Genomic DNA, 26,307 nt, shown 5'->3' on the forward strand with positions numbered 1-26,307 from the left:
GATTTCTCGTAATCTGCCTTTGCCTGCCTAACCTCCTTTGTGGCCTGATTACAGACTAGCTTCTATCTGCCACAGGTTTCTGAGTCACTTGATAATTTATATGCATTTTTCTTCTCTGTCATGAGTCTCATTAGTTCATTTAGTTCTAAACCTTGAACAATATTTCTTAATATGTATGAAACTTTTAGTAGCATCCACAATTAATTCCTTGAATGCTTCCCACTTTGAATTGACTGTTGGTAACATAGTCAGTTGATCCCACTGTACTCACCTTTACGGAAGCAAAAACCCTTGCCTTTACCCCATGATGGTAATTATATCTTTAAGTAAATCACACATCAGTATACTGTGATCACTGCCACATAGTGGTTCCTTTATCTACAAATTCTTAATACACGAATAATCACTGCTGATAACCAGATCAAGAGTATTACCCTCTCTGGTTGCCTCTCGACCATGCTGCTGCAGAAAACAATCATCCAATGAATCCACAAGTCTTACTAGTGTGTGAGTGACCAACCCATAAGTTCCAGTCAATATCTGGGAAGTTAAAATCCCCCATAAGACATTCTGATTTACTAGTCCACTATTTCTCTGTACAATTGTTCATTGTACTCATTCGAGTCATTAAGCCTATAACACACTCCTACTCTTATTTTTGCTTTCACAGTGCTTATGTCACACCAAACTGACTCAACAGTGCACTGTTCATCTGTATCAACTGGAAGCACTTGGTTTGATTTTGTTTTTCTTAATTAACAGCATAACACTTCCTCCCTTCCTATACACATAGTACTCCCCAAATTAGAGTTCTGCATTCCTTATATCTGTGTGACACCACATCTCTGCTTTTGATGTCTTGACCAACACTTCAAATTCATCAAATTTATTTACTATACTTCTAGCATTGGTATACATGCAAGTATACATATTTATAGATGTTTAATATGCTAGGCAGGCTGATGGAGAGTGATGCCGATCAGAAAACTTGACACCACACTCAAGACAGAAGGATTTCTTACGAGTTTCACACACTGGATACCTTAACTTAATATGAATTTTAGCTTGTTTACAGTTTCTTCATAACAGTGAGAATTGTAAACAGTTAGGCAGAGCTTTTTGTTACCTATTAAAAGGTAAAAAGATTCATAGCATTTTAGTTTTTCTATCTGAAATTGTATTGATAAATGAAAAGGCCTGCCATTTCATTAGCTAATTCAGACTATCAACAATGAGTTCCCAGGGATAGATGAAAACAAACGATTGACTAAATAGTAAAAAAAAAACCAAAAAAAAAAAAAACCAAGTTTTCTTCTCACAGATCAGATATTTAAAATGATAAAATTCAGTGTTCGCTTCTCCCACTTAAGATTTAGTCTATAAATTTAACTAAATGTGGGAGGTTATATGTAGGATAGGCAATTAAAAAGCCATGTATGGGGGGAAAAAAACACGAGATAAGCTGTCTGGGTATCCAGGTGACAATGCATACCATGCCACTACACAGGACCTTAGTTCTAACTTACATAATACAGAAATATTCAATATTGTTCAACTTTGAAATGATTCCTTTATGTATTTTGCATAAAATATAATCCTTGATTAGTGGAAAATTGAAACAATTGCCCATCCAACCTCCACTAGATATTATTTAGCAATTGAAATCTGCAGTGTCCTAGGAGCACTATAATTAGCAACTTATATTGCATACCCCATGCTATCCAAAGAATGAAAAAATAATCTTCTACAGAAGAAGTATCACATTCAGACAACACCAATATGACAACTTAGTCCTCTACCCACTTCTAACATGAAACAACTAGGGACAGCAGCTTGATGAGAAGCTTATTGCAATAGCTGGCTGCATATCTTAGAATTACCTAACTAGGCCTAACTTAATACAGAAATGAGCAGGATCATTTTAGAAAGAGACTGCTCTTTGCTCGGAGGACTGTGGATCATTTTATAACCAATATTTTGGTCTGTTTATCAGCTAACATGATAATGTACAATAACTTCATAATGAAACTTATTTGTTATATTCTAATGGCCACTTTGATGGTTAAATTTTTTCTTCAAACTCACCAGACATTTCACTCCAGGGGCAAACTCTGGAATCACCCATTGATCATATCTCAGTTGTTCTAGAAAATAAAGTTGTTCCATAACTAGCTTATTATATTTGTTTAAAGTAACAAATGAAAAGAAATATTTACTTATCACTGTCAATGAATAATAATGATTCTGCATCACATACAATATATGTCATATCAAAACTGTTTACAATTATTGCAAGAGTAAAAGTCACCAGTACAAATTACAGTTCAAAATTTTAAAATTTTCTCCCATAACATGTACTACATTTTCTTGAATACCATGCAACTTCTTTATAAGCATTAAGGGTTTTTTTTTTATGTAAATTATTTTTTTACTAGCAGCACAATTTCTAATTTCTTGAATTATTCAGTTTTTTTTGCTAAGTATCAGAGATCATAACCAGATGCCTTTAGTACTCTTGTTTAGCAGAACATATACACAATACTATACATGTTACATTTACTAGCAAAACTTAATCGTCAACTGCATGAAGTAAGCCAGGCAATTTTTATCAGGAGTAAAGGAAGGTGACAAAACTCCTTTTTATTTCTCAAGAAGCAAATGATATTCTTGTTAATACAAAAACTCTGTTTATACAAAGTACTCGTTTATATAGAAACGCATACCATTCCCCTGCGAAAGGATAGGCTTTTCTATGTAAATATTTGTTTATTACAAAATTCGTTTGATATGTATTAAAGTTCTTTTTCATCCCGTGAGAAATAAATATTGTCATTTTGTATGTTTAATACAAATCTTGGCAGAGTAATCCGATTATTCCCCAAGCCACTTGGCTCCCTGCTTCCCGAAGGATGGCACTGACTTGTTAGAAATTAGTTGTGTAAACAAAAGCAGTTTATGGTAGCTACAACGTAAAGTGCACTCTGAAAAACATCTTTCTGAAGGATGGAGTTATTAAATTAACAAAAGAATAAAATTTTTTCTAAGTTGTTCACATGCACTCCCTCGCTCTCCACGGGAATAAGATCAGTTGTAATTGTTACCCCAGTTCAAAGAGTCTTTTGCTATCGTATACAGCAATCTATTTTTTGTGCCATTTTATCTGAGCTTTTTGGAACTTGTCTTTAAATTAATTTAAAATTTGTTTATATTAAATCTTATCTAGCGGTGTTATGGCGACAAAACATAGATGGACAGAATTAAGCCTGGAAAGAACCAAAACGAACATTGCAAAGGAATACAACATCCCTTTACCTACTTTATTTGCAATACTGAAAAACCAAAAAAGACTAAGTGCATGACACTGGAGCAGCGATGAAAAACAGGAAACAAATTCGTGGTGCAAAACACAAGGAGCTTAAAACAAAACTTTCAGTGGTACCAACAAATGCGTGCAACTAATTTGCCAATATCAGGTCTAATTTTGCAAGAAAAGGCAAAATATCTAGCTCAGCAACATATGATTAGTGACTTTAAATGCAGCAGTGGCTGGCTCCAAAGATTTAAAAACAAGAATAGCTTGGTTTCAAAAAATGTATGCGGTGAGTTTGGATTAGTCGACAAAGGAAAGGCTACAGACTGGTTGTGTTCTGTATGGTCCATCCTTGAAAAATGAGGCAAAGGATATTTTTAATCTCAATGAGACAGGTTTATTTTATAATTTGCTGCCAAACAAAACTTTTGCTGTTCAAGGAGTCTTGTTATTGTGGAAAATTAAGGAAACAAAAACTCACTGTTCTGTTATGTTGCAATTCAGATGGCAGTACAAAACTACACCCACTTGTGATTGGTAAGTTTTCCAAGCCAAGATGTTTTAAAGCAGTTAACTTCCCTGTGATTATGAGACCAATAGAAGTGCTTAGCTTACGGTCAAAATTTTTCAGTCTTGGTTATCAAAGTTGGACAGAAGAATGGTTTCAGAAAAAAGGAACATTTTGATGATTCTAGACTGTTATATAGCACATTCTGCCAAGACACTTAAGTTGACAAATATACAGCTGTTGAATTTACCCCCAGTGACTACTGGATCAAGGCATTATTTATAACCTGAAGAGAGCATATAGAGCCTGCCTGATCCGCAACATAGGAGGGAACAATTTTCAGCCATGTGGGAATGTCTTGAATGCTATCCATAATCTTGTTATTGCTTGGGAAAGTATTACATCAAGTATAAAAATCAACTGCTTCAGAAAGAGTGGCTTTGGAGAGAACATCATCAAAAAACTGGACCAATGTGATAGCAACAGTGAGGAATGGAGGAATTTGAAGGAGTATATGAATTTTGTTGGCAAATTTGAATAGTTTGTGAAGGTGGATGATGAAGTTGCTACCACTGCAATACCAACACCAGAAGAGCTGCTGGGTACCACACAAAAACTATGCTGTTTTTGTTATCAGCAACAGCGAAAAAGCGCGCACACTACCATCTAAAAAAGATGCCCAAAATGCATTGAACAGAGAATGTGTTTGCCTGCAGTAATGTTGAAAAAGAAACAACTATTGCATTTGATACCGTCTGTGCTATTGCATTTGATACCGTCTGTGCTGTAAAAATGCATATAGGACAAAAACCTTGCAAACAACATTGGATTCTTTCTTTAAATTAGATTAATATATTAAAAAGTTAATGGTTTGTATGTCTCCATCTATATTAAGATTGTAATTCTTTTTACTGTGATACTAAAATATTGTATATATCAAAATATATACTGTACAATATTTTCATTCTGTTAATATTGCTTTTCTCTTAGTTTATCATAACAAATAAAATAAAATCTTTAAAATATATGTTATTCCTATTAGGCTTTTGACAAGTTTTTATTTTATTAATTTATTTTTGATATTATTATTATTCTTTAGACATCCAGTATGTACCAAAAAATAAATAAATAAAAGTAAAATTGACACTTTTGTGGGACCTCAATTATTATAAAACGTGAAAATTTAGGTCCCTTGAACTTTGTATTAGTGAGATTCTACCGTATCTTTGTTTCAGTTTCATCATAAATCACACTTGCTAAGAAATCAAACATGTTCATTTCCAGAAAACAAAAATTAAACTTTTGATTCAGTGCAACAATCTAAGCAGGGCCATCCAAAGGTACTTGGGTGCCCGGATCCAAAAGGGGTCTCGTTTATTTATCTTGAGACTTGGATGGCTCCCTCAACTGGGGTCTCCCATATCAGGGCCATTAATGCAACACATCATATACATCCCCATTTGCACAGCCTGGATTCTAAGTTTCCTTTTCTTAAGTACATAATAAACAAAATGGTTTCAGGTGATGGATAGATGGGTGAATAAAAACACTTAAGTTAATAAAAACTGTTAGTAAGAATACAAAAGTCAATAGCAACAAAGTGTCAACATTTGCTTAAGCAACCACTACCTCAGGAAAAAATCCAAAGTTTTGGATTTAAGCAGTGAATAAGCCATGCACCCAAAATTTTTTTGTAGTTTTTTATTAATAGAAACAAAAAATGTACAGGGCATTTGAGAAAATATAGTATATAAGCTGCCAGCTGTCAATTTTTCCTACTATATCTACTTAAATTTTTTTCTTTAAATTATTACTTTAAAAACGTCACTAACTTGCACAATGAACTTTCAATACCTTAAAAGCAAATTAACTCTTCTCACTCACTCACACTAAAGCAGTTTGAAATGATTTTAAACAGGCAGTGTGATATCTTTGTTAACTGAAAACAATGGAATTTGGATCATAACAGAATTAATATTAATGACTGTTACATCTTATTTCTCCATTTACTTATTTTTTATTAAGTTTATCTTTGTGATAAAAAAAAATTCATATTCCCACATATATGCTGTTGTTCATACTCAGGAAAATGGAGGTATATTCATTAATAATCACACTATACCATATAAACACAGTATTCAGATAAAGGAAGTTACAAAAAGGCTTTCAATCCAAAAACCTACTCTGTACATAAAACCTATTAAATACACATGCAGTAGGTCTAATCTTTAGTCTGAATAATATTCTCAATCCTGGTTTGATGTTACAAATACTACCATAGAAAAACTGGACTCTTAAAAAACATGCAAGCGTTTGAAAATTCTGCTGTTTTTTTACTGAATATAATAAATTGTGTTCAAAAACAGTTTTAATAATCCCAGTTATGTTTCTTAGTTTATTTTTAAAATTAGCTAAAGACTTTTAATAAGTTAAGACCTAATATTCATTGATCCTTTTGTTACCAGCAATTTTTACATAAATTTCATATCTCATAATTAGTAACTTATGTGTAGTAAGCATCAGTGGTAACTAGTACTTGAAATTGTAATAAACAAGCAGCTCAAAATGTTCTAATAATGTAGGCTAGCATACTTTTTTGATATTTACTAAAGCTAAAAATCAGTACTATTATTTAGAAATAAGGTTGATGCCCATGGAGAAATTAACAAGGGACCCATCAAGCACTCACCTGCCCAGAGACCAGCAAAGGTACCCATGTCAGTTAAGCATGACATATGCTTCGTAAAAAGAAAAAGGGAATACGAAATGGGTATGTCTACTGGAGAAAAGTTGATGTTAGCATAGAACAACTATCATCTTTCCAAATATGATGATTTACTTAATAAGTAGTGGATAATGTTGAGAAAAATTTGAAAGTGTCTACAATTCTGCTCATACACAACAGGAGGAAGTATATGGTTAGTTAGTTATTTATTTGGTTTTTAGGAGCATTAGCAACCAAGGCTATATTGCTCCGGGATATGCAGTGGTCATTCCCGGACCTTTCCGCATTCTCCGTATTTGGTGGTGATGGGCTCGAACCTCGGTCTAATCAAGAAGTGTGTGCTACGCACTGCTGCTCCTTCCCACCTGGCTATGGAGGCAACTAGGAGTATATGACGAGTCTTGTCAACAGGTGAGACTGCTTCTACAGGGAAGCTAGTAAATACAAGGGCAGTCTTAGGGTAACCAGTCTTGTCTGACCAATTTGATTGGATACTGTGGCTACAAAGGAACTGGATGTAAAAAATAATTTTGTATCATATACTTGGATCTTAGGAAACTTTTGATACTGTTGCATATGGAAGATTACTGTACAAATTGGAGCAGTATGGCATTAATGGCAAAATGCTGCTATGCATAAAGGCATGGTTGAGTGGGACAAGATGTGGACTAATGTTATTAGTGGAGTCCTTCAGGGTTTGGTGCTGGGTCCATTGTTTTGTATATTTATTAACGATATTGATGAAGGTATATCAGGCTTAATCTCTAAGTTTGCAGATGATACAAATGTTGGCAGGGTTTTTAATGATAGTAAAGACAGTATGCTACTACAACAGGATCTAGAAAAGTTAGTTAGATGGGCTGAGAAGTGAAAACTGAAGTTTAATATTGACAAATGCAAAGTACTGCATATGGGTAGCAGTAAGCCAAGAGAAATTTACCAACTGTGTGGTACTACACTCAGGGAGATGGAAAATGAAAAAAGCATGGTGGTATTTGTGCAGTTGGATATGAAGTTCTCTGAGCAGTGTATACAGGCTGACAGAGCAGGTGATGGAATTTTGTTAATGATATATAGGAATTTTGCTAGCAGAGACAAGGAGGTGATTATACCTTTGTATAAGTCAATGGTCAGGCCACACGTTGAGTACTGTGTAGAAGTCAGGAGGCCTCATTTTAGGAAGGATGTAGAGTTGCTAAAACTAATACAGAGAAAGGCAACACGATTGGTGAGAGGAACAAAGGGGTTCCCTTACCAAGAGAGGCTTAAATTCTCTAAGTTACAGCATTGGAGACTAGGTATCTTCGAAGTGATCTGATCGAGGTGTACAAGGCCTTAAATGGTTGCAGCAGGCTCAATGTTGATAGGATACTTCCGCTTGCTCAGATTAAGAACCTGAGGTGGCATAGATTCAGATTGAGGAAAGACAGTTGTAGAATAGATGTGTGGATGTTTTTCTTTAGCCAGTGGGTAGTTGATTGCTGGAACAGACTTCCATTTGTTGTTGTGGAAGTTGATATCTTAAAGAAATTTAAGGCTGAACTAGACTAACATTTAGAGTGATTGGATGGGTGAACGAGGAAGGGATTTATTTATTTTTTTATTTTTTGGCTGATGCTCTATAAGCTTGCTTTCTTGCATCATATGCCTCAATTACTGCTAATGACAGTATGCTATTGCAACTGAAGTTTAACATTGACAAATGTAAAGTACAGCATATGGGTAGCAGCAACCCCAGAGTAATGTAAAAACTGGGTGGTACACTCATGATGATAAAGAATGAAAAGGATCTGGGGGAAATCATGCAGTCAGATATGAAGATTTCTGAGCAGTGCAGTACAGACAGAGCATAGGTCAAGGCATCTTGTCAATGATATACAGGAATTTTTCTAGCAGGGATAAGGAGGTGATTATCCCTTTGTATAAGGCAATGGTCAGGTCACACATTCAGTACTATATAAAAGTCTGGAAGCCTCATTTTACGAAGGATGTAGAGCTGCTGGAACAAGTACAGAGAAGGGCAACAAGATTAGTGGATGGGACAAAGGCTTGTTCTTATGAAGAGAGGCTGAAATTTTGCAAATTACAGTGTCTGGAGACTAGGCACCTGCAAGGTGATCTGATTGAGGTGTATAAGGACTTGAATGGTTTGAGCAAGCTTCATGCTGATGGGATTCGTCTTTTTGCATAAATTCAAATCGAGGAAAGACAATTGTAGAATAGATGTGCAGAAATTTGCCTTTAGCCAGTAGGTGGTTGATTGCTGGAACAAAACTTCCATCTGTGTTGTAGTGGAGGTCAACAACTTAAATAAGTCCAAGGCAGAACTTGACAAATATTTGGAGTGGGTGAGATGCATTAGAGGAATATGATGCAAGAAACCAAGCTTATGCAGCATCAGCCAAAAAAAAAAAAAAAAAACCACTTCCACTTCACCCCTCCGTTCGTTCGAAATACCTGTCCAGCTGAGCCTTAAATTTATTTAGGCTATCAACTTCCACAACAAGGGATGGAAGTCTGTTCCACCAACCAACTATCCACTGGCTAAAGGCAAATTTCCACACATCTATCCTACATCTGTCTTTCCTCAATTTGAATTTATGCCCTCTCAGGTGATTATTCTGAGCAAGAGGAAGAATCCCATCGGCATTGAGCATGCTCAAACCATTCAAGGCTTTATACACCTCGATCAGATCACCTCGCTGGTGCCTAGTCTCAAGACACTGTAATTTGCAAAACTTAAGCCTTTCTTTCTAAGAGCAACCCTTTGTTGCATTCACTAATCTTGTTGCCCTTCTCTGTACTTGTTCCAGCAGCTCTACATCCTTCTTGAAATGAGGCCTCCAGACCTGTATTCAGTACTTAAGGTGTGGCCTGACAGTTGTCTTATACAAGGGAATAATCACCTTCTTATCTCTTGCCTGACCAATCAAATTGGTCAGGCAAGACTTCGCCTTAACAAAACTATGCTGTGTCCGAGATATAACTGAAGTCTTGTATAGATGATCCTGCAGTGCTTCTTTAACCAGTACCTCCATTAAATTTTCCTGGAACAGAAGTTAAACTCACAGTAATTTCTGTATATCATTGACAAGACACCATGAGCTACTCATGCAGCCTGTCTGCACTGCTCAGAGAACTTCATATGTCTGCAAAATTACTCCTAGGTCCTTTTCATTCTCTACCACTGTCAACGTAGTACCACAGAGTTGATACGTTGCTCTGGGGTTGCTGTTTCCCCATATGTAGTACTTTATATTTATCAATGTTAAACTTCATTTGCCACCTCTCAGCCCATCTGCTCAACCTTTCCAGATCCTATTGCTGCTCAGTAGTGTCCTTAACAACCCTGCCAACATTTGTATCATCTGCAAACTTGGACATTAAGCTTGACATACCATATTATTTATAAATACAGAAAACAATAATGGATCCAACACTGAACCCTGAGGGACTCCACTAATAACAGTAGTCCACAATGAGCAGTGTCCATTGATTACCACTGTCTTCTCCCCCTCAACCACCCCTTTATCCATAGCAGCAATTTGCCTCCAATGCCACACTGCTCCAATATGTGCAGCATTCATTAAGTGCAACAGTATCAAAAGCCTTTCTAAGATCCAAGTATATAATATCAAAGTTATTCCCTGCATCCAGCTCTTTTGTGACTGCATCATAGTATCCAATCAAATTGGTCAGGCAAGACTTCGCCTTAACAAAACTATGCTGTGTCCGAGATATAACTGAAGTCTTGTATAGATGATCCTGCAGTGCTTCTTTAACCAGTACCTCCATTAAATTTTCCTGGAACAGAAGTTAAACTCACAGGTCTATAATTACTTGTGTCAGCCTTTGATCCTCCTTTGTGAATTGGGGTCACATTTGCACATCTCCAGTCTATGGGTACCTTCCCCTGAGTCCAAGGAAGCTCTCATAATTATGGCTAAGGGTTTGCTTACTTCCTTTGCTGCCTCCTTTAATATAACTAGATAGATCCCATTCCCCCCAGGTGCCTTTCTTATGTTTATCTTCAACAATTTCTTCTCCACTTTACTTTCAGTTATTACAAGATTACCTAGCTTACTGCTAGAGTTGAATACACCTCTGGCATTTCCCTCGCTGAATAACTCCTCACTGAATAACTCCTCATGTGTGAATGTCAATGCAAAATATTAATTTAGTTTGTTAGCTACCTGAGCAGGATCATCAACAGTTGAACCATCAATATCAAGTGGACCAATCTGATTCATCCCCTTCCTTCTAGAGCTTACATAAGTAAACAACTGTTTGCTGTTTTTCTTTCCATCCGTTGTTGTTGTTTGTTATTTAGGAGCATTAGCAGCTAAGGCCATATTGCTCCGGGATATGCTGTGGTCATTCCCTGACCTTTCCGCATCCTCCGTATTTGGTGGTGACGGGCTCGAACCCTGGTCTAATCAAGAAGCGTGTGCTATGCACTGCTGCTCCTTCCCACCTGGCTACGGAGGTGCCTTTCCATCCTTTGTCAAAGATTTCTCATAATCTGCCTTTGCCTGCTTAACCTCCTTTGTGACTTTGTTACAGACCAGCTTATATCTATCATAGGCTGTGTCACGTGTTAAGTTATGTATCCCATGCAGTTTTCTTATCTGCCATGTCTCATTAGTTTATCTGACATCCATTTAGGCCTAAATCTTGAACAATAATTCTTAGTTGGTATGTAAAGCCTAGTAGCTTCCAAGATAAGTTCTTTGAATGCTTCCCATTTTGAATTTGCTGTTTGTAACATCATCAGTACTGTATAGAATTTAAATACTGTTCAGACCATCGTAGTCGCCTTTACGAAAACAATAACCCTTCCCTTTACCACTGATGGTAGTTACCTCTTTCAGTAAATTCCACTTCAGCACACTGTGATCACTGCCACCTAATGGTTCCGTTATCTGCAGATTCTTAGTGCATGAAGAATCGCTACTGATAATCAAATCAAGAATATTATTCCCTCTAGTTGCCTCCTGAACATGCTAATGTAGAGAACAATCATCCAATAAATCCACAAAAGCCTTGCTAGTGTGTGAGTGACCAACCCACAAATTCCAGTCAATATCTGGGAAATTAAAATTTCCCCATTATAAAACTCTGATTTACTGGTCCACTATTTCCCTGTACAATTTCTTATTATACTCATCAGAGTCATTAGCCCTATAGCACACTCCTACTCTCAATTTTGATCTCCCAGTGCTTATGTCACACCAAACTGACTCAACACTGCACTGTCTAGCGATGTTGACTGGCTTCACTTCCTTGGTTTTTATGTGTTTCTTAACTAATAGCATAACCCCTCCTCCCTTCCTATCCTGTCTATCCTTTCTGTAGATGTTGTACTCCCCAAATTCTAGTTCTGCATTCCTTATATCTGTGTGACACCACGTCTCGGATATCCCAACAATATCTGCCTTTGATGCTTTGAGCGATACCTCAAATTCATTTACCAAACTCCTTGCATTGGTGTACACACAAGTATACATGCATCTGTTCCTATTCTTAGTTACCCTAACACAACCCATGTGTTTACTTGTACTGCAATGACTCCCAGCAGTCTCTGAAACATCCTGCATCAAGATGCAGGATGTTTCAGAGGTGTTGGTTTTTTTTGGGAGGTGTCTGTTTTTTTTGGTCGTGCTAATAAGCTTGTTTACTTGCATCATATGCCTCTACTAATGCTAATGGGATATGAGTTTTTGTAGTACATTTGTGCTTGTTAATAGGGGAGAGTTGTTATAGGGATAGGATGGCAAGAATATTTGCTGATGCTCTCAAAGTGGAATGAATAGCCTAAAAGATTGGGGGGAAGAGATGAAAATACTAAAAAACTAACAAGCAGCAACCTGGAAAGCAAGGTGTCAGGGATTGCAATGCCTGCTTGCAGTTCTCATGAAATAAGCAAATACATGGGCTGTGTTAGAGTTACTAAGAGTGAAAACAGTTGCATATGCACACTAATGCTAGGAGCATAGTCAAAAATTTGATGAATTTAAAGTATTAAGTCATCAAATGTAAACATTGTAGGAAGATTAAGAGAACATGATGCCACTCAGACATAAGGGATGCAGAATTTGAATATCGGGAGTACGAGTACAGAAACAATAGTGGGAGAGTTATGCTCTTAAGTAAAAACAACAAAAAAAGCAAGCAAATTTAAGGTAGTACATCTAGTTGATATGATGCGGCCAGTGCAATGCTAAGTCAGTTCAGTGTTAAATTACTGGGAATAAATGGGAGTGGGAGTGCATTATATGCCAAATGGGTATAACGAATAACTGTACAAACACATGGCACAAGCCGGAAATTTAGAATGTATTATAATGGAAGATTTTAACTTAACAGATACTCGACTGAAACTTGGGTTGGTCATTTATACCGGTGTTCCGCAACCTTTTTCTCTTTGCAGAACACCTTAAGTTATCCATGACAACATGGCACGTCAAAATGTTAATCTCCCAAAAAGCTTAGTTTATGGCAATGTTAATATAAATATGCTATATAAGTCACAAAAGATTCATTATTAATCCCACAGAAATTGGCTCATGCATTAGTTTTACACCAAATCTATGTGCCTGCTTTGCTGAACACTGATGCGTGACAGAATTGTTGGCTATGCAAGCTTCATTTCTTCATCAATGAAGAAATGAAGTGCAGTTCACACAAACATGTAGTTAAAAATGGAATAACACAACTGCCATCTCAGAGCTAGCCACGTATTCTTTCCTTACTGGCTACCAAAATGTATCCAACTGCATTTCACGATGCTTTAATTGCAATGTTCTGTACACCTTCAGTTCTGTTAGTTCCTCTGGTATATTCAATGGAAGAGATTTGGCATCTGCAACAAATGGATCACGAACCCAGTCGAAATCTTCAACGCTCCAAAATAATTCTTGAACTTCTGATGCAAGTTATTTAAATGTTCTTTAATGAAATCCATCACCACTTTATTAATAGCAGCAAGTGACCATACAGTTGGAAACATCTTAAATGGCCATCTCAATTTGCAATGCGCTGTATTCACAAACTCAGCTTATTCTGATTGTTTTGAATCTTATCCATACTCTTAAAAAGATTTTTTCTTGCCTTGCATTTTTTGGTTCAGCTCATTCAAGCGAACAAAAATATCGGAAAGATATGCCAACTTAGTTACCCATTCATCATCTACAAATAACTCTGCATAAAAATGTCTGTACCTCCCCCTTTTCAAAAAGGCACATTACCACTTTACCATGTGACACCACCATACTTCTGTATGTAGCAGGAGTGTGGTGCATTCAGATCCCAATTCCTGACAAAATGGAAAAAGCCACAAATTGATGGACCATGATTTGATGAAGTTATCGACCTTTAGAATAACTCATCCGGAACAATTCTAAGAGCAGATGGCAAAGATCTGGCAACAATGGCTTCACGGTGAATATAACAATGGTCATCATGTGTCAGCATTCATTTTAACTCAACCTCTAATAGAAGCGGTGCTGTCGGTGCAAATACTAACCCAATCCTTCCAATTTAATTTATATTGATAGTAACATGAAATATTTCTTCAATGTCTCACTTCGGTAGTACTTTGCAAAAAAAGAAATTTGTTGCAATTACATCCCCATCGATGAACCGAATGCTGGCAAGAAGTTGAGCATGACAATTAAGATCTGTCGACTCTTTGATCTGAAGTAAGAACTTCTGACTGTTGTTGATTTTCTCCTTCATAATGTCTTCAATTTTACTGGACATATCATTGACTCAGCAACTCATTGTGTCAGTTCAGAGTTGAAGTTTTGCTATTTTATTAGCAGCTTTTGGGCCCAGCACTATTTTCACCATCTCATTACAAGTTGGCATTGGCACCTTCATAGCCAGTTGGGCAGGAGCAGCAGTTCGTAGCACACGCTTCTTGATTATACCGGGGTTCGAGCCCGTGACCACCAAATACGGAGGATGCGGAAAGGTCAGGGAATGACCACCGCATAACCCCGGCGCAATATAGCCTTAGTTGCTAATACTTCTAAAAACCAAATAACAACAACGTTGGCATTAACAAGCTCAGCTATTGTGTATTGCTTTTTGCCCTTTATGACAAGTTTGGCTACTTTATACCTAGTTTCCTGTACTTTTTCTGTTGCCTATTTTGTTTTGTTGCAACAACCATTAAAAATAATTAACATATTTGCATTCCAGAACATTAGGCTTATGATGCAAAAAAGCAAGCTTATATAGCATCAACCAAAAAAAAAGAGAGAAAAGGAAAAAAACCTTCCCATTTCACCCATCCACTGGCTCCAAATGTTTGTCTAGTTCTGCCTTGAATCTATTTAAGCTATCAACTTCAACAACAAATGGAAGTTTGTTCAGGCAATCAACCATCCGCTGGCTAAAGGCAAACTTCAGCACATCTATCTTACAACTGTCTTTCCTCAATTTGACAGTATGCCTCTCAGGTGATTATTTTAAGCAAGAGAAAAAAATTGCATCAGCACTGAGCATGCCCAAACCATTCAAGGCCTTATACACCTCAATTAAAAACCTTGCAGGTGCCTAGTCTCCAGGCACTGTAATTTACAAAACTTTTGCCTTTCTTCATAAGAGCAACCCTCTCTTCCATTCACTAATCTTGTTGCCCTTCTCTGAATTCATTCCAGCAGCTCTACTTCCTTCTTAAAATGAGGCCTCCACACCTGTATACACTACTCAAAGTGTGGCCTGACAATTGCCTTATACAAGGGGATAATCACCTCGTTATCCTTGCTTGAAAAATTCCTGTATATCATTGACAAGACCATGAGCTACTCTTGCAGCCTTTTCGCACTGTTCAGAAAACTTCATATCTGACTGCACAATTTCCCCCAGATCCTCTTCATTCTTCACTACCCTGAGTGTTAACTACCACCCAGATGATACATTACTCTGCGGTTACTGCTTCCCATATGCAGTGCTTTACATTTGTCAATGTTAAACTTCAGTTGCCACCTCTCAGTCCATCTGCTCAACTTTCCTAGATCTAGTATCATACTGTCATTAACAACCCTGCCAACTTTCGTATTGTCTGTAAACTTAGACATTAAACATGATATACCATCATCAATATTATTAATAAATACAGAAAACAACATTGGACCCAACATTGAACCCTGGGGGAGTCCACAAAGAGAAGTGTCCATTGATTATCACTTCCTTCTCCCATTCAACCATCCCTTCATCCATAGCAGCAATTTGCCTCCAATTTGTGCAGCAGTGTTCCATATGCAACAGTACCAAAAGCCTTTCTAAGATCCAAATATATGATACCAAAATTATTCTTTGCATCTGGTTCCTTTGTGACCACATCATTATCCAATCAAATTGATCAGACAAGACTTCCCCTTAACAAACCCATGTTGTGTCCAAGCTATAACTGAAGTCTTCTCTAGATGATCCTGCAGTGCTTCTTTAACCAGTGCCTCCATTAATTTCTCTGGAACAGAAGTTAAACTAACGGGTTTGTAATTACTTGTCACCCTTTTTATCCTCCTTTGTAAATTGGAGTCACATTTGCACATCTCCAGTCCATGGGTACCTTCTCCTGAGACCAAGGAAACTCTCATAATTATGGCTAAGGGTCTGCTTACTTCCTTTGCTACCTCCTTTAATATAACTGGATAGATCCCATTGGTGAAGGGAACTATCTCTTCACCAATCTGGTTGCCCTTATCTTCACCCGTTCCACCAGACCTACACCTTTCGTAAAGTGAGGCCTCCAGACCTGTACATTACTCTAAATGCAACCCGACCATGGCCTTGTACAAAGGAATAATCATCTCCTTATTCCTGATATTTTTAGTTTAGTTTAATCTTTAAATTTGTTTCTCAACATTTGAATCACATTTTAAAAAAAAAAAAGTTCCACCAAGTCCATATATGGTTTTATATATGGCAAGTGTCATAAAGAAATAAGGTTTTACAAGATATTTATAAAAAATGATTAGATACAAATAGTAAAAAAACTTGTGGTTATGAACTTTTACGTCCTTTAAGGCAGCAGTTCTCAACCTGGTTTCTGTCATGTTATTTCATGCACATTTTATTGTTACATATGTAATATACAATGATTTCTGAACCAAAAAAAAAGGCAGTTCCGCAGGGTAGAATGCCTGCGTTTTTTTTCCCCGCACCTTTCGTGCAAAAAGATCCATTTTCTCTGAACATGCTAAGACTCTTTCAAAGTAATATGTATATTTCAAAGTTCTTTTTTTTTTTTTTTGACAACAAAATATTTTTATCTGCAGTGAGAGATGATGCAACAAATGTGTTTAATTTCTGTTTTGGTTTTTTTTTTTCAGAAATTCCACTATTTTGTTTTGTTAGCAGCCAATGAAATAAAAAAAAAAAAAAAAATCCATGTGACCTTTGACTTAGTCAAGTTCACACTTGGTTTATTATTATAAACCATGCTTTCTGTGAGGACACATTTAGAATGAGCATCAGCTTTTTTTTTATATTATGTAACATCCTCCTAGCAATCTTTATATTATTCTGTGTTATAATTTAGTATTTTCATTACTTGTCACTCATTTGGGGAGCTCTGCATTTAAATCCTTCTGGCAATTTAGTATGTTATACTAAATTATCATATTTTAATTTAATATTTTATTCTAAATTATCACATTTAATAATTGTAATAATTAAAATACAAAATTTTGGAAATTTAGTATTTTATACTAAATTGGCACCTCCGTAGCCAGGTGGGCAGGAGTGCATAGCACATGCTTCCTGATTAAACCGGGGTTCCAGCCTGTGACCACCAAATATGAAGGATGCGGAAAGGTCAGGGAATGACCACCGCATATCCCCAGCCTGGACAAAGGGTGAGGATTGGCGTCAGGAAGGGCATCCAGCCATAAAAGATTTCATGCCAAAACAGTAAAAAAAAAAAAAAATTCCTACTAGCAAAGTACCATAAACTATCCTGGCAGCACGTCTGCACTGATCAGAGATTTTGATATCTGATTGCACAATTAACTCCAGGTCTTTTTCATTTTCTACTACCTTGAAAGTTCCACACAGCAGATAAGTTACTCTGAGATTACTGTTATCCATATGCAGTACCATGCATTTGTCAAATTTCAACTGCAATTTTGCAGCCCATCAACCTGATTTTTCTAAATTTTGTTGCAGTAGCCTGCTGTCATTAACCTCCCTGACAACTTGGACATTAAGCCTGATATACATTCATCAATATCATTAATAAATATTGAAAACAATAATGACCCAGCACTGAACTCTGCAAACTCCACTAATATGATTAGCCTGATTAATATCATTAGTCAGAAAAAGACAGCTATCAGTGCTAAGTGGAAGAAGACTGTGCTCTTTGATAACAACTGTCTTCTTCCACTTAGCATCCCTTTTTACATTTCAGTAACTTTCCCTAAATGCCTAAGAAGGAAAAATAAAGATAAAAATAAAAATTAGTAATGCAAACATGAGTGGTAGCAAATATGCATATTCCACCAAATGTTGAGTAAAATAAACTAAAATAAAATGTGAATAGCACGGCAAACCAGTAGAGCGAAATAAACTAAACAAACGAAACAATACAAAAGAAAAATGGGAGAGGGGAAGTAGTGAAGAAGAGGGTGTAGCAAAGGTAAAGAAAGCCTGCACGAGAAGCATGCAAAAGTTCGATGAAATTTACTGGTAAAAGTACTTTGCCGTAACGGCATTTGAATTGTTGCTCACTTGGTAAACATATAGTGGGTGTTATCTGTCAGGAGTAGAAATTGAATTCTATGGGAGATTGTTATTTGGTTTTTAGGGGCATTAGCAACTAATGCCCCTAAGGCCATATTGCTCAGGGGATATTCAGGCATTCCCTGACCTTTCCGCATCCTCCATATTTGGTGGTCAAGGACTCTAACCCCAGTCTAAACAAAAAGCGTGTGCTATGCACTGCTGCTCCTGCCCACAGAGACGCCATGGGAGAAACCCTCCCGAAGTGGAGGGGGTAACCTGACTTTTTTTTATTCTTTAGAATCACTGGTGGACTAGTGGATAAATTTTTATTAAGAATTGGAAAAAAAAAGGGCAAAGGAAGCCCACACAAGAAGCACGGCAAACTTTGAAAAAGTTTGCCGGTGAAACTACGTTACGGACATTTTTTACAAAGCCAGAACTTCCAATATGACTCTATTCCCAATTCAATGATTCTAAAGGGGGAAAAAAGGTCAGGTTACCCTCCACCACTTCTGACTTACTGCAGAACAGGAATTACTAGGTTCAGGTTCTCTTTGCTGCATAAGACCTACCCCTGTTTCATATGTAGCTAGATTACCAAATCATTTCTTAGTTTCAAGTTTGCCATAGTTACTTACTTTCTTTTCTTTTGCTTGTGTGCCAAAAGATTGCAGAAACTAGTAATTAAAACTGGTCCATGTTACATTAGCCATAATTATGAAAGCTTCCTCAGACTCAGAGGAGGTACCCATGCACTGGAGATGTGCAAATGTGACCCCCAATTCACAAAGGAGGATCAAAGGGTGATGCAAGTAATTACATTACCCTTTGTTATGGGGAAATTAATGGAGGCAGTGATTAGAGAAGCACTGCAGGATCATCTAGATAACACTTCGGTTAGTTCGGACACAGCATGGGTTTCTTAACAGGAAGTCTTGTCGGACCAATCTGATTGGATACTATGATGTGGTCTCAAAGGAACTGGATGCAAAAAATAAATTTTTTATATCATATACTTGGATCTTAGGAAAGCTTTTGATACTGTTGAACATGCAAGACTACTGTACAAATTGGAGCAGTATGGCATTAATGGCAAAATGCTGCTATGGACAAAGGGAGATAGTTGAGGGGGAGAAGACAAAGTGGTAATCAATGGACATTGCACTACATGGACTAATATTATTAGTGGAGTAATGCAGGGTTCAGTTTTCAGACAAATTGCTGTTTTTCTGCCTTTATTAATGCATATTGATGAAGGTTGGCATGGTTGTTAAATACAACAATGACAGTCTGCTACTGCAAGAGGATCTAGAAACATTGAGCAGATGGGCTGAGAGATGGCAACTGAAGTTTAACATTGACAAATGTTACGTACGGCATATGGGCAGCAGTAACCACAGAGTAACTTATCAACTCTGTGGTACTACACCCAAGGTGGTAGCGAATGAAAGGGACCTAGGGGTAATTGTGCAGTCAGATATGAAGTTTTCTGAGCAAGACAGTCTGCAAGAATAGCTCATGGTGTCTTGTCAATGATATACAGGAATTTTTTTAGCAGGGATAAGGAGGTGATTATCCCCTTGTATAAGGCAATGGTCAGGCCTCACCTTGAGTACTGTATACAGGTCTGGAGGCAACATTTTAGAAAGGATGTAGGGCTGCTGGAATGAGTACAGAGAAGAGCAACAAGATTAGTGAATGAAACATGGTTTGCTCTTATGAAGGAAGTCTTAAGATTTGCAAATTAATGTCTGGTGACTAGGCACATGCGAGGAGATCTGATTGAGGTGTATCAGGCCTTGAATGGTTTGAGCAAGCTCAATGCTGATGGGATTCTGCCTCTTGGCCAGATTAATCGTCTGATAGGACAAATTCAAATTGAGGAAAGACAGTTGTAGAATAGATGTGCAGAAGTTTGCCTTTAGCTAGCATGCATTTGATTGCTTGAACAAACTTCCATCTGTTGTTGTAGAAGTTGACAGCTTAAATAAATTCAAAGCGGAACTAGACAAACATTTGGAGTGAATGAATAAGGGAAATGGGAAGGTTTTTTTTTTTTTTTGGCTGATATTATATAAGCTTGCTTTCTTGCATCATATGCCTCTAGTAATTCTAATTACATGCAAAATAAGAAAAACAGTTCTAGTTGCTGTTGGTGGAAAGCATATTGTCACAACAGATTACAAAAAAATACATATGATATAAAAAAGCAAGCTTATAACAGCATCAGCCAAAAAAAAAAGCCACCCTTACCATTTCATCCATCCATTCGATCCAAAAGCTAGTCCAGTTCTTTTTGAATTGAATTAAGCTATGAACATCCACAATGACAGATGGAAGTTTGTTCCAGCAATAATTCATCCGCTGGATAAATGCAAATTCCACACATCTGTTCTACACCTGCCTTTCTTCAATTTGAATTTATGCACCCTCAGAAGCATAATGAGCAAGAATTCCATCAGCATTGAGGCTTGTTCAAACCAGTCAAGGCCTTATACACCTGTATCATATCTTGCAGGTGCCTAGTCTCCAGACACTGCAATTCACAGAACTTAGAACTTTCTTGGTAACAGCAACCTTTGTTCTGCTCAATCCTGTTGTCCTTCTCTTTACTTGTTCCAGCAGCTCTACATCCTTTCTAAAATGAGGCCTCCAAACTTGTATGCAGTACTGAAGGTGTGGCCTGATCACTGTGCCTTATACATGGTGATAATCAACTCCTTTTCCCTACTAGCAAAATTCCAATTTATCATTGACAAAACCCCATGAGTGATCCTAGTATCCTGTCTGCACTCTGAGAACTTCGTATCAGACTGCCCAATTACCTCCAGAACTTTCATTCTTCACTATTCTCAGTGAAGTACCACATGGTTGATACATTACTCTAGAGTTACTGCTACCCATATGCAGGACTTTGCATTTGTTGATGTTAAACTTCAGTTGCCACGTCTTCAACTTTTTCAGATCCTGTTGCAGTAGCAAAGGCGGATCAGAAAAATGACAGCTGTTTTGTGTACTACAATGGAAATCACATTAGCACCAGTGTTGCCAACTGTATGTAGTCAGTTGAAAATAGCTGAGCCACAATGCACAAAAAATCCTATGTTAACGAGAGAAAAAAAAAAAAAAAAAAAAAAAAAAAATATATATATATATATATATATATATATATATCCTCCGAAAAACTACCGGAGGGTGCCCCTACCCTCAATCTGCCACTGTGCAGTAGCATACTGTCATTAACCCTGCAAAACTTCATTTCATCTGCAAATTTGGACATCAAGTCCAAAAACAAATCGGCCCAACACCGAACCCTGAGGGATGCCACTAATAACATTATTCCACATAGAGCAGTATCCATTGATTACCACTCTGTCTTCTCCCCCCTCAACCATCCTTTTATCGATAGCAGCAATTTATCCTAATGCCATACTGCTCTAATTTGTACAGCAGTCTTCCATGTGCAATAGTATCAAAAGCTTTCCTGAAATCCAAGTATATGATATCAAAATTATATTTTGCATCCAGTTCCTTTGTGATATAATAATATCCAATCAAATTGAGCAGACATGATTTCCCCTTTTTCATTGTCTAGATCAATGTTTCTCAACCTTTTGTTGTCGCAGCACAGTTTAAAACTAACATTTTGCAGCATGTTACAATCACTATTATACTCATATACAGGTAGCCCTTAGCCCTCTATTTAGGTCGGGGTTAGATTCCTGGAGGGACAGGCACAAATGGAACCCTTTATATAATGGAGTCAATCAGAAATCACAAGGCTAGGTTCCAGGCACCAAAAATTTTACCTATCCACTTTGCATTGATTGTTTTATTTTATTAGCATTCTTCATAGTTGTATTAATAGTCAATGGAGGCATATTCACAGCCCTACACACATTAGGATGGCTTTCATCAGATTCTATCCGAATATTGCACAGGGATTCAATTAACTTTTACCAGACAGTGTGTCTTTACTCCATTAAATTAAAAACTTTATAACACGATTTATTAATAGGACAGGCGCCTCCGTAGCCAGGTGGAAAGGAGCAGCAGGAGAAGCGTAGCACAAGCTTCTTGATTAGACCGGGGTTCGAGCCAGTCACCACTAAATACGGAGGATGTGGAGAGGTCAGGGAATGACCACCGCATATCCCCGGAGCAATATGGCCTTAGTTGCTAATGCTCCTAAAAACCAAACAAACAAAACAACATTAATAGGACAATTAATAAAAAAATGGTAGCATAATAAATTTCCAACACGTGTAAATAGCATAAACAACAACCAACTGAATGCTTCACCACATGGACCTTTGCTACCCACATCCACGAGTGGTTACTTTGAGGGCGGGAATCTTTCTCGTCTCTGATACAAATGCGCTAATTGCTGATTGGCTTGGATTGTCCTAAATCACTTGAACAGTGCACAATACATAGCACAGTATGATGCTGATAAATTGTCTGACGATTTGAAACTTTCAATTTATAAAAAAAAATTGAAAAAATAGTGTTGTGGTTAGTGATTGGCGCTATTGCAAAACGAGGGCTATCTGTATATTATAAATACAGTATATATAAACTTTTTTTTTTATATTTTTTAATGTAATTTAAAGTCAAAGCTACAGTTGATAGAAAAAATTAAAATAACCAATGTATGACAAATGCACCAAAACGTGCAAAGCAGCAGTAAAGGATACAAAAGTATATAATCATGTTAAAATAGATAAGGCTGATAAAGTTTGCATAGACTGAGGTGAAAATTACAGAGTGCCAAGGATGAAGGGTAAGGATAGTAGAAAAAAAAAAGTATTGTAGATTTGAAAAAGGCAAAAGAATGTTAATATCCTTTTTTTAGGATATTAGGATGTTTTAAAAGATGAATTAAGATGAATTTTAAAAAAATAATGGGCTGAATTGCAATTCCAATTTGGAGGTGAAGGAACTGTAAAGTAAAATTATTAATACCAAATGATTAAAGAAAATAAAATAAAGTAAAATATAATAAAAGGTGGTAGAGCTGTCATCAGATATGGGTGGGCAAATTTAGTTGCAAGTCAAATACAGGGATGGCAATAATGCAAAGTCTGATGTCGGCCAAAGTAAATACTGATACATGGTCAAGTAATTCATCAGGGGACTACACCTGACCATGTATCAGGAACTACGTTTCTATACTTGTCCATAACCGTAGAAGAAATGTGAGATAAAGTCAAAAAGCAAAAAGAATAAAATTAGCACATTCTTTTACAGTATGGACAAGGTAGTCCCCAATGCAGTGTCAATGATATGAAAATTATTAAGTTGAAAATAAGGATAAGGCTAAAAAGAATATAATTAAGTGTTTTCAGAGTGGGAAAAATATGTAGATTTTTGAAAAAATATTTTAGTGTTGGAATTGTGGAAAATGAGAAGAATTAAAATAAATAGGAAGTTATTAAAACAGTATGTGTTAATAACTTTCTATATATTTTTTTACCTTTCTAGTTTCTATCTTTCTTCCCGTTCATAGAACTATTAGGGTAATAACAAGGTCATACGAACATTCCAACTATCCTCATTCTATCGCTACTTTCGTCTTTATCCCTTCCCCATCCTCAATTTAATACCTCTCCCTATACCATGTGCTTGTTCCTATTTAGTGTTATATATAGTTATATAAACGGTCTCCGTAGCTGAGTGGTCAGGAGCGGGAGTGCAGTAGCACATGCTCTGAGTAGACCCGGGTTCAAGCCCCTGACTGCTAAATACAGTCAATCTGCCAACCAGCACTGGACTAGCGTGGCAGATTATGGTCCATTTCCCTCAACATGAATTGTTGAGGAGGCTTCCATCCTGCAGTGGGTTGATAATGGCTGCAGTTAACTTAACTATAGTTATAGTGTTAGTTTGGTGTTAACACCAAACTAATACTATATAAATTATACATAAACAAAGATAAATATTGTAAAATATTAAAATGATGATTTCAATTAGTCTATTTCACTTTTAAATTAACTGGTTTAATTTAAAGTTTTATTTGTATACAATTTGTATGGTATTACTGTTGACAGCATAAGGGACAGCACAGTGGTTTTCAACTGGGGTGCTGCAACAACATTCCAGGGGTGCCACGTAGTTTGGGTTTAAGTTATTTAAACTTATTTTTAAATTTATAAGTTTATTTCATTATAAAAAGGTGTACAGTTTTTTAATTTTGTGGTGATCTATAATTGATGGTTACTTAGTACCTCTATATAAAGAATAAAATTATTATATACTGTGTGTGTTATTAAATGTAATTTTTATAATTATATTACTGTAGCAACTATCATATATATGGGGCTGGACTAAAAGATACCATGGTCCTCCAGGTTGGGGGTTGCTGCAATGGGCTACCTCCTCATTCAATGTAAAAAATACACAAATGCTAAATGACCTGCAAGCAAAAATGAAAATGGACTGCACTTTCGGAAACAACTTGAGAAAACAGAAAAGGACAATGATTTCAGGATGCTGGAATATTCAAGGTCTTTCAACTAAAAGAGAGAGAGAGAAAAAAAAAAAAAAAAAAAAAATTTCTTTGGAATGAACTGCAAAAATTGGATTTAGACATTGTTGTGTTATGGGAGACCAAGAAAAAGGGATGTGGAGAGGAAATAATAGGAGAATACTAAATTTTTGGAGTGGAGTCGATAAGAGTGAAAGAGCAAGAGCAGGCACTGCTATTAAAAAGAAATCGAGACATAACGTCAAAAACTGGCAATTTATTAATGAAAGAATGATCTCATTGGAAATGACAATGTATGGGAGAGAAATATGTATTTTGGGAATATATGCCCTGACTAATGACACTGCCGATACCTTGTAGGATGAACTTTGGGAGGATCTGAGAGAACTAATAGAAAAAAAAATCCCTAAAACAAAGACATTTTTAATGGGGGATTTCAATGAAGAGTAGGAACTGAACAAAATAGCAAAGTTATTGGAAGATTTGGAGAGAGAGAGGAATGACAATGGAGATAGACTACTCAGTCTCTGTGAACAGCTTTGACTTGAGAATAAACACATTTTTTCCAACACAAGGATATCCATAAATATACTTGGTCGCAGGAGACAAGACAAATTAAATCAGTTATAGATTACATTATTTCACAACATTCAGGGACATACGTATTGAAAGATGTCAGAGTTTGTAGAGGAGCCAAATGCGAATCTGACCATTTTCTTGTTAAAACAACACTGAGGTGGAACTGGATTAAGAAAATAAGAGTGGATCAATTTAACAGCATTAGAAACAACTTCAACAGAGATTGGATGCTGCAATTAACATAGAGATAAAAAAAAAAAAAAAAACTACAAATATTTAAAAATTTAAAAAAAAAAAAAGCTCATGAAGTCCTAGACAAAAAGAAGAGCCAAGGACCAAAAAAGACCTGGATTACAGAGAAAGTAAGAGTTGCTATAGAGGAAAAGAAACTTCTATATCAGAAATGGCTGGGTGAAAGGAATGATGCATATAGGAACATTTATGTTGAAAAGAAGAAAATAGCCAATTGGTTGTAGTAGAAGCAAAAAATGAAGAATAGGAAAGGAAGTGCATGACTATTAATAGCAAATTGGGCTTCAAACGATCAGTGGAATCATGGAAGGTCCTTAAAGACTTGAGAAAACAGAATAAACAATGCTGGTTTGCAATTAATACCTTTGAAGACTGGATGAAGTATTATAAACGACTTTTAAAAGACCAGAAAGAGTTCAAGATGGTGGAGGATTTTGGTGTAGAAGACTTGGATTTAAGTTTGTTAGGGAAGTGGAACTCTTACTAAAGGAAGGAAGGAATGGCAAATCACCTGGACAAGTTTATATGGAACTTCTGAAATAAGAAGGAAGAGGAGTGGCTGTTTTGATAAAAAACTCTTAAATGGTATAATGAGGAGAAGAAATACCAAAAGAAATGACAACAGGATATAATTGTATCAATTTATAAGGGTCGATCAGAAAAGCTGCTCAAATTACAATTACGGAGGAATATGCGTTCTGAACCTGCTG

At 36.6% G+C, this 26,307-nt stretch overlaps 1 protein-coding gene across 1 annotated transcript in view; it reads right to left on the reverse strand.

The window, feature by feature from the left end:
* LOC150089168 (UDP-N-acetylglucosamine transferase subunit ALG13-like) overlaps window positions 1-26,307 on the reverse strand; it is a 159,044-nt gene that overhangs the window by 22,596 nt on the left and 110,141 nt on the right. Inside the window, exon 10 of the mRNA XM_090389615.1 lies at window positions 2,086-2,144. Within this exon, the coding sequence (XP_090245741.1) occupies window positions 2,086-2,144 (59 nt within the window). The remainder of the gene's footprint in view (window positions 1-2,085; window positions 2,145-26,307) is intronic.

The sequence above is a fragment of the Mastigoproctus giganteus genome, chromosome 2 (assembly GCF_048544385.1).
Source record: "Mastigoproctus giganteus isolate SK-2022 chromosome 2, ASM4854438v1, whole genome shotgun sequence".
Classification (NCBI taxonomy): domain Eukaryota; kingdom Metazoa; phylum Arthropoda; class Arachnida; order Uropygi; family Thelyphonidae; genus Mastigoproctus; species Mastigoproctus giganteus.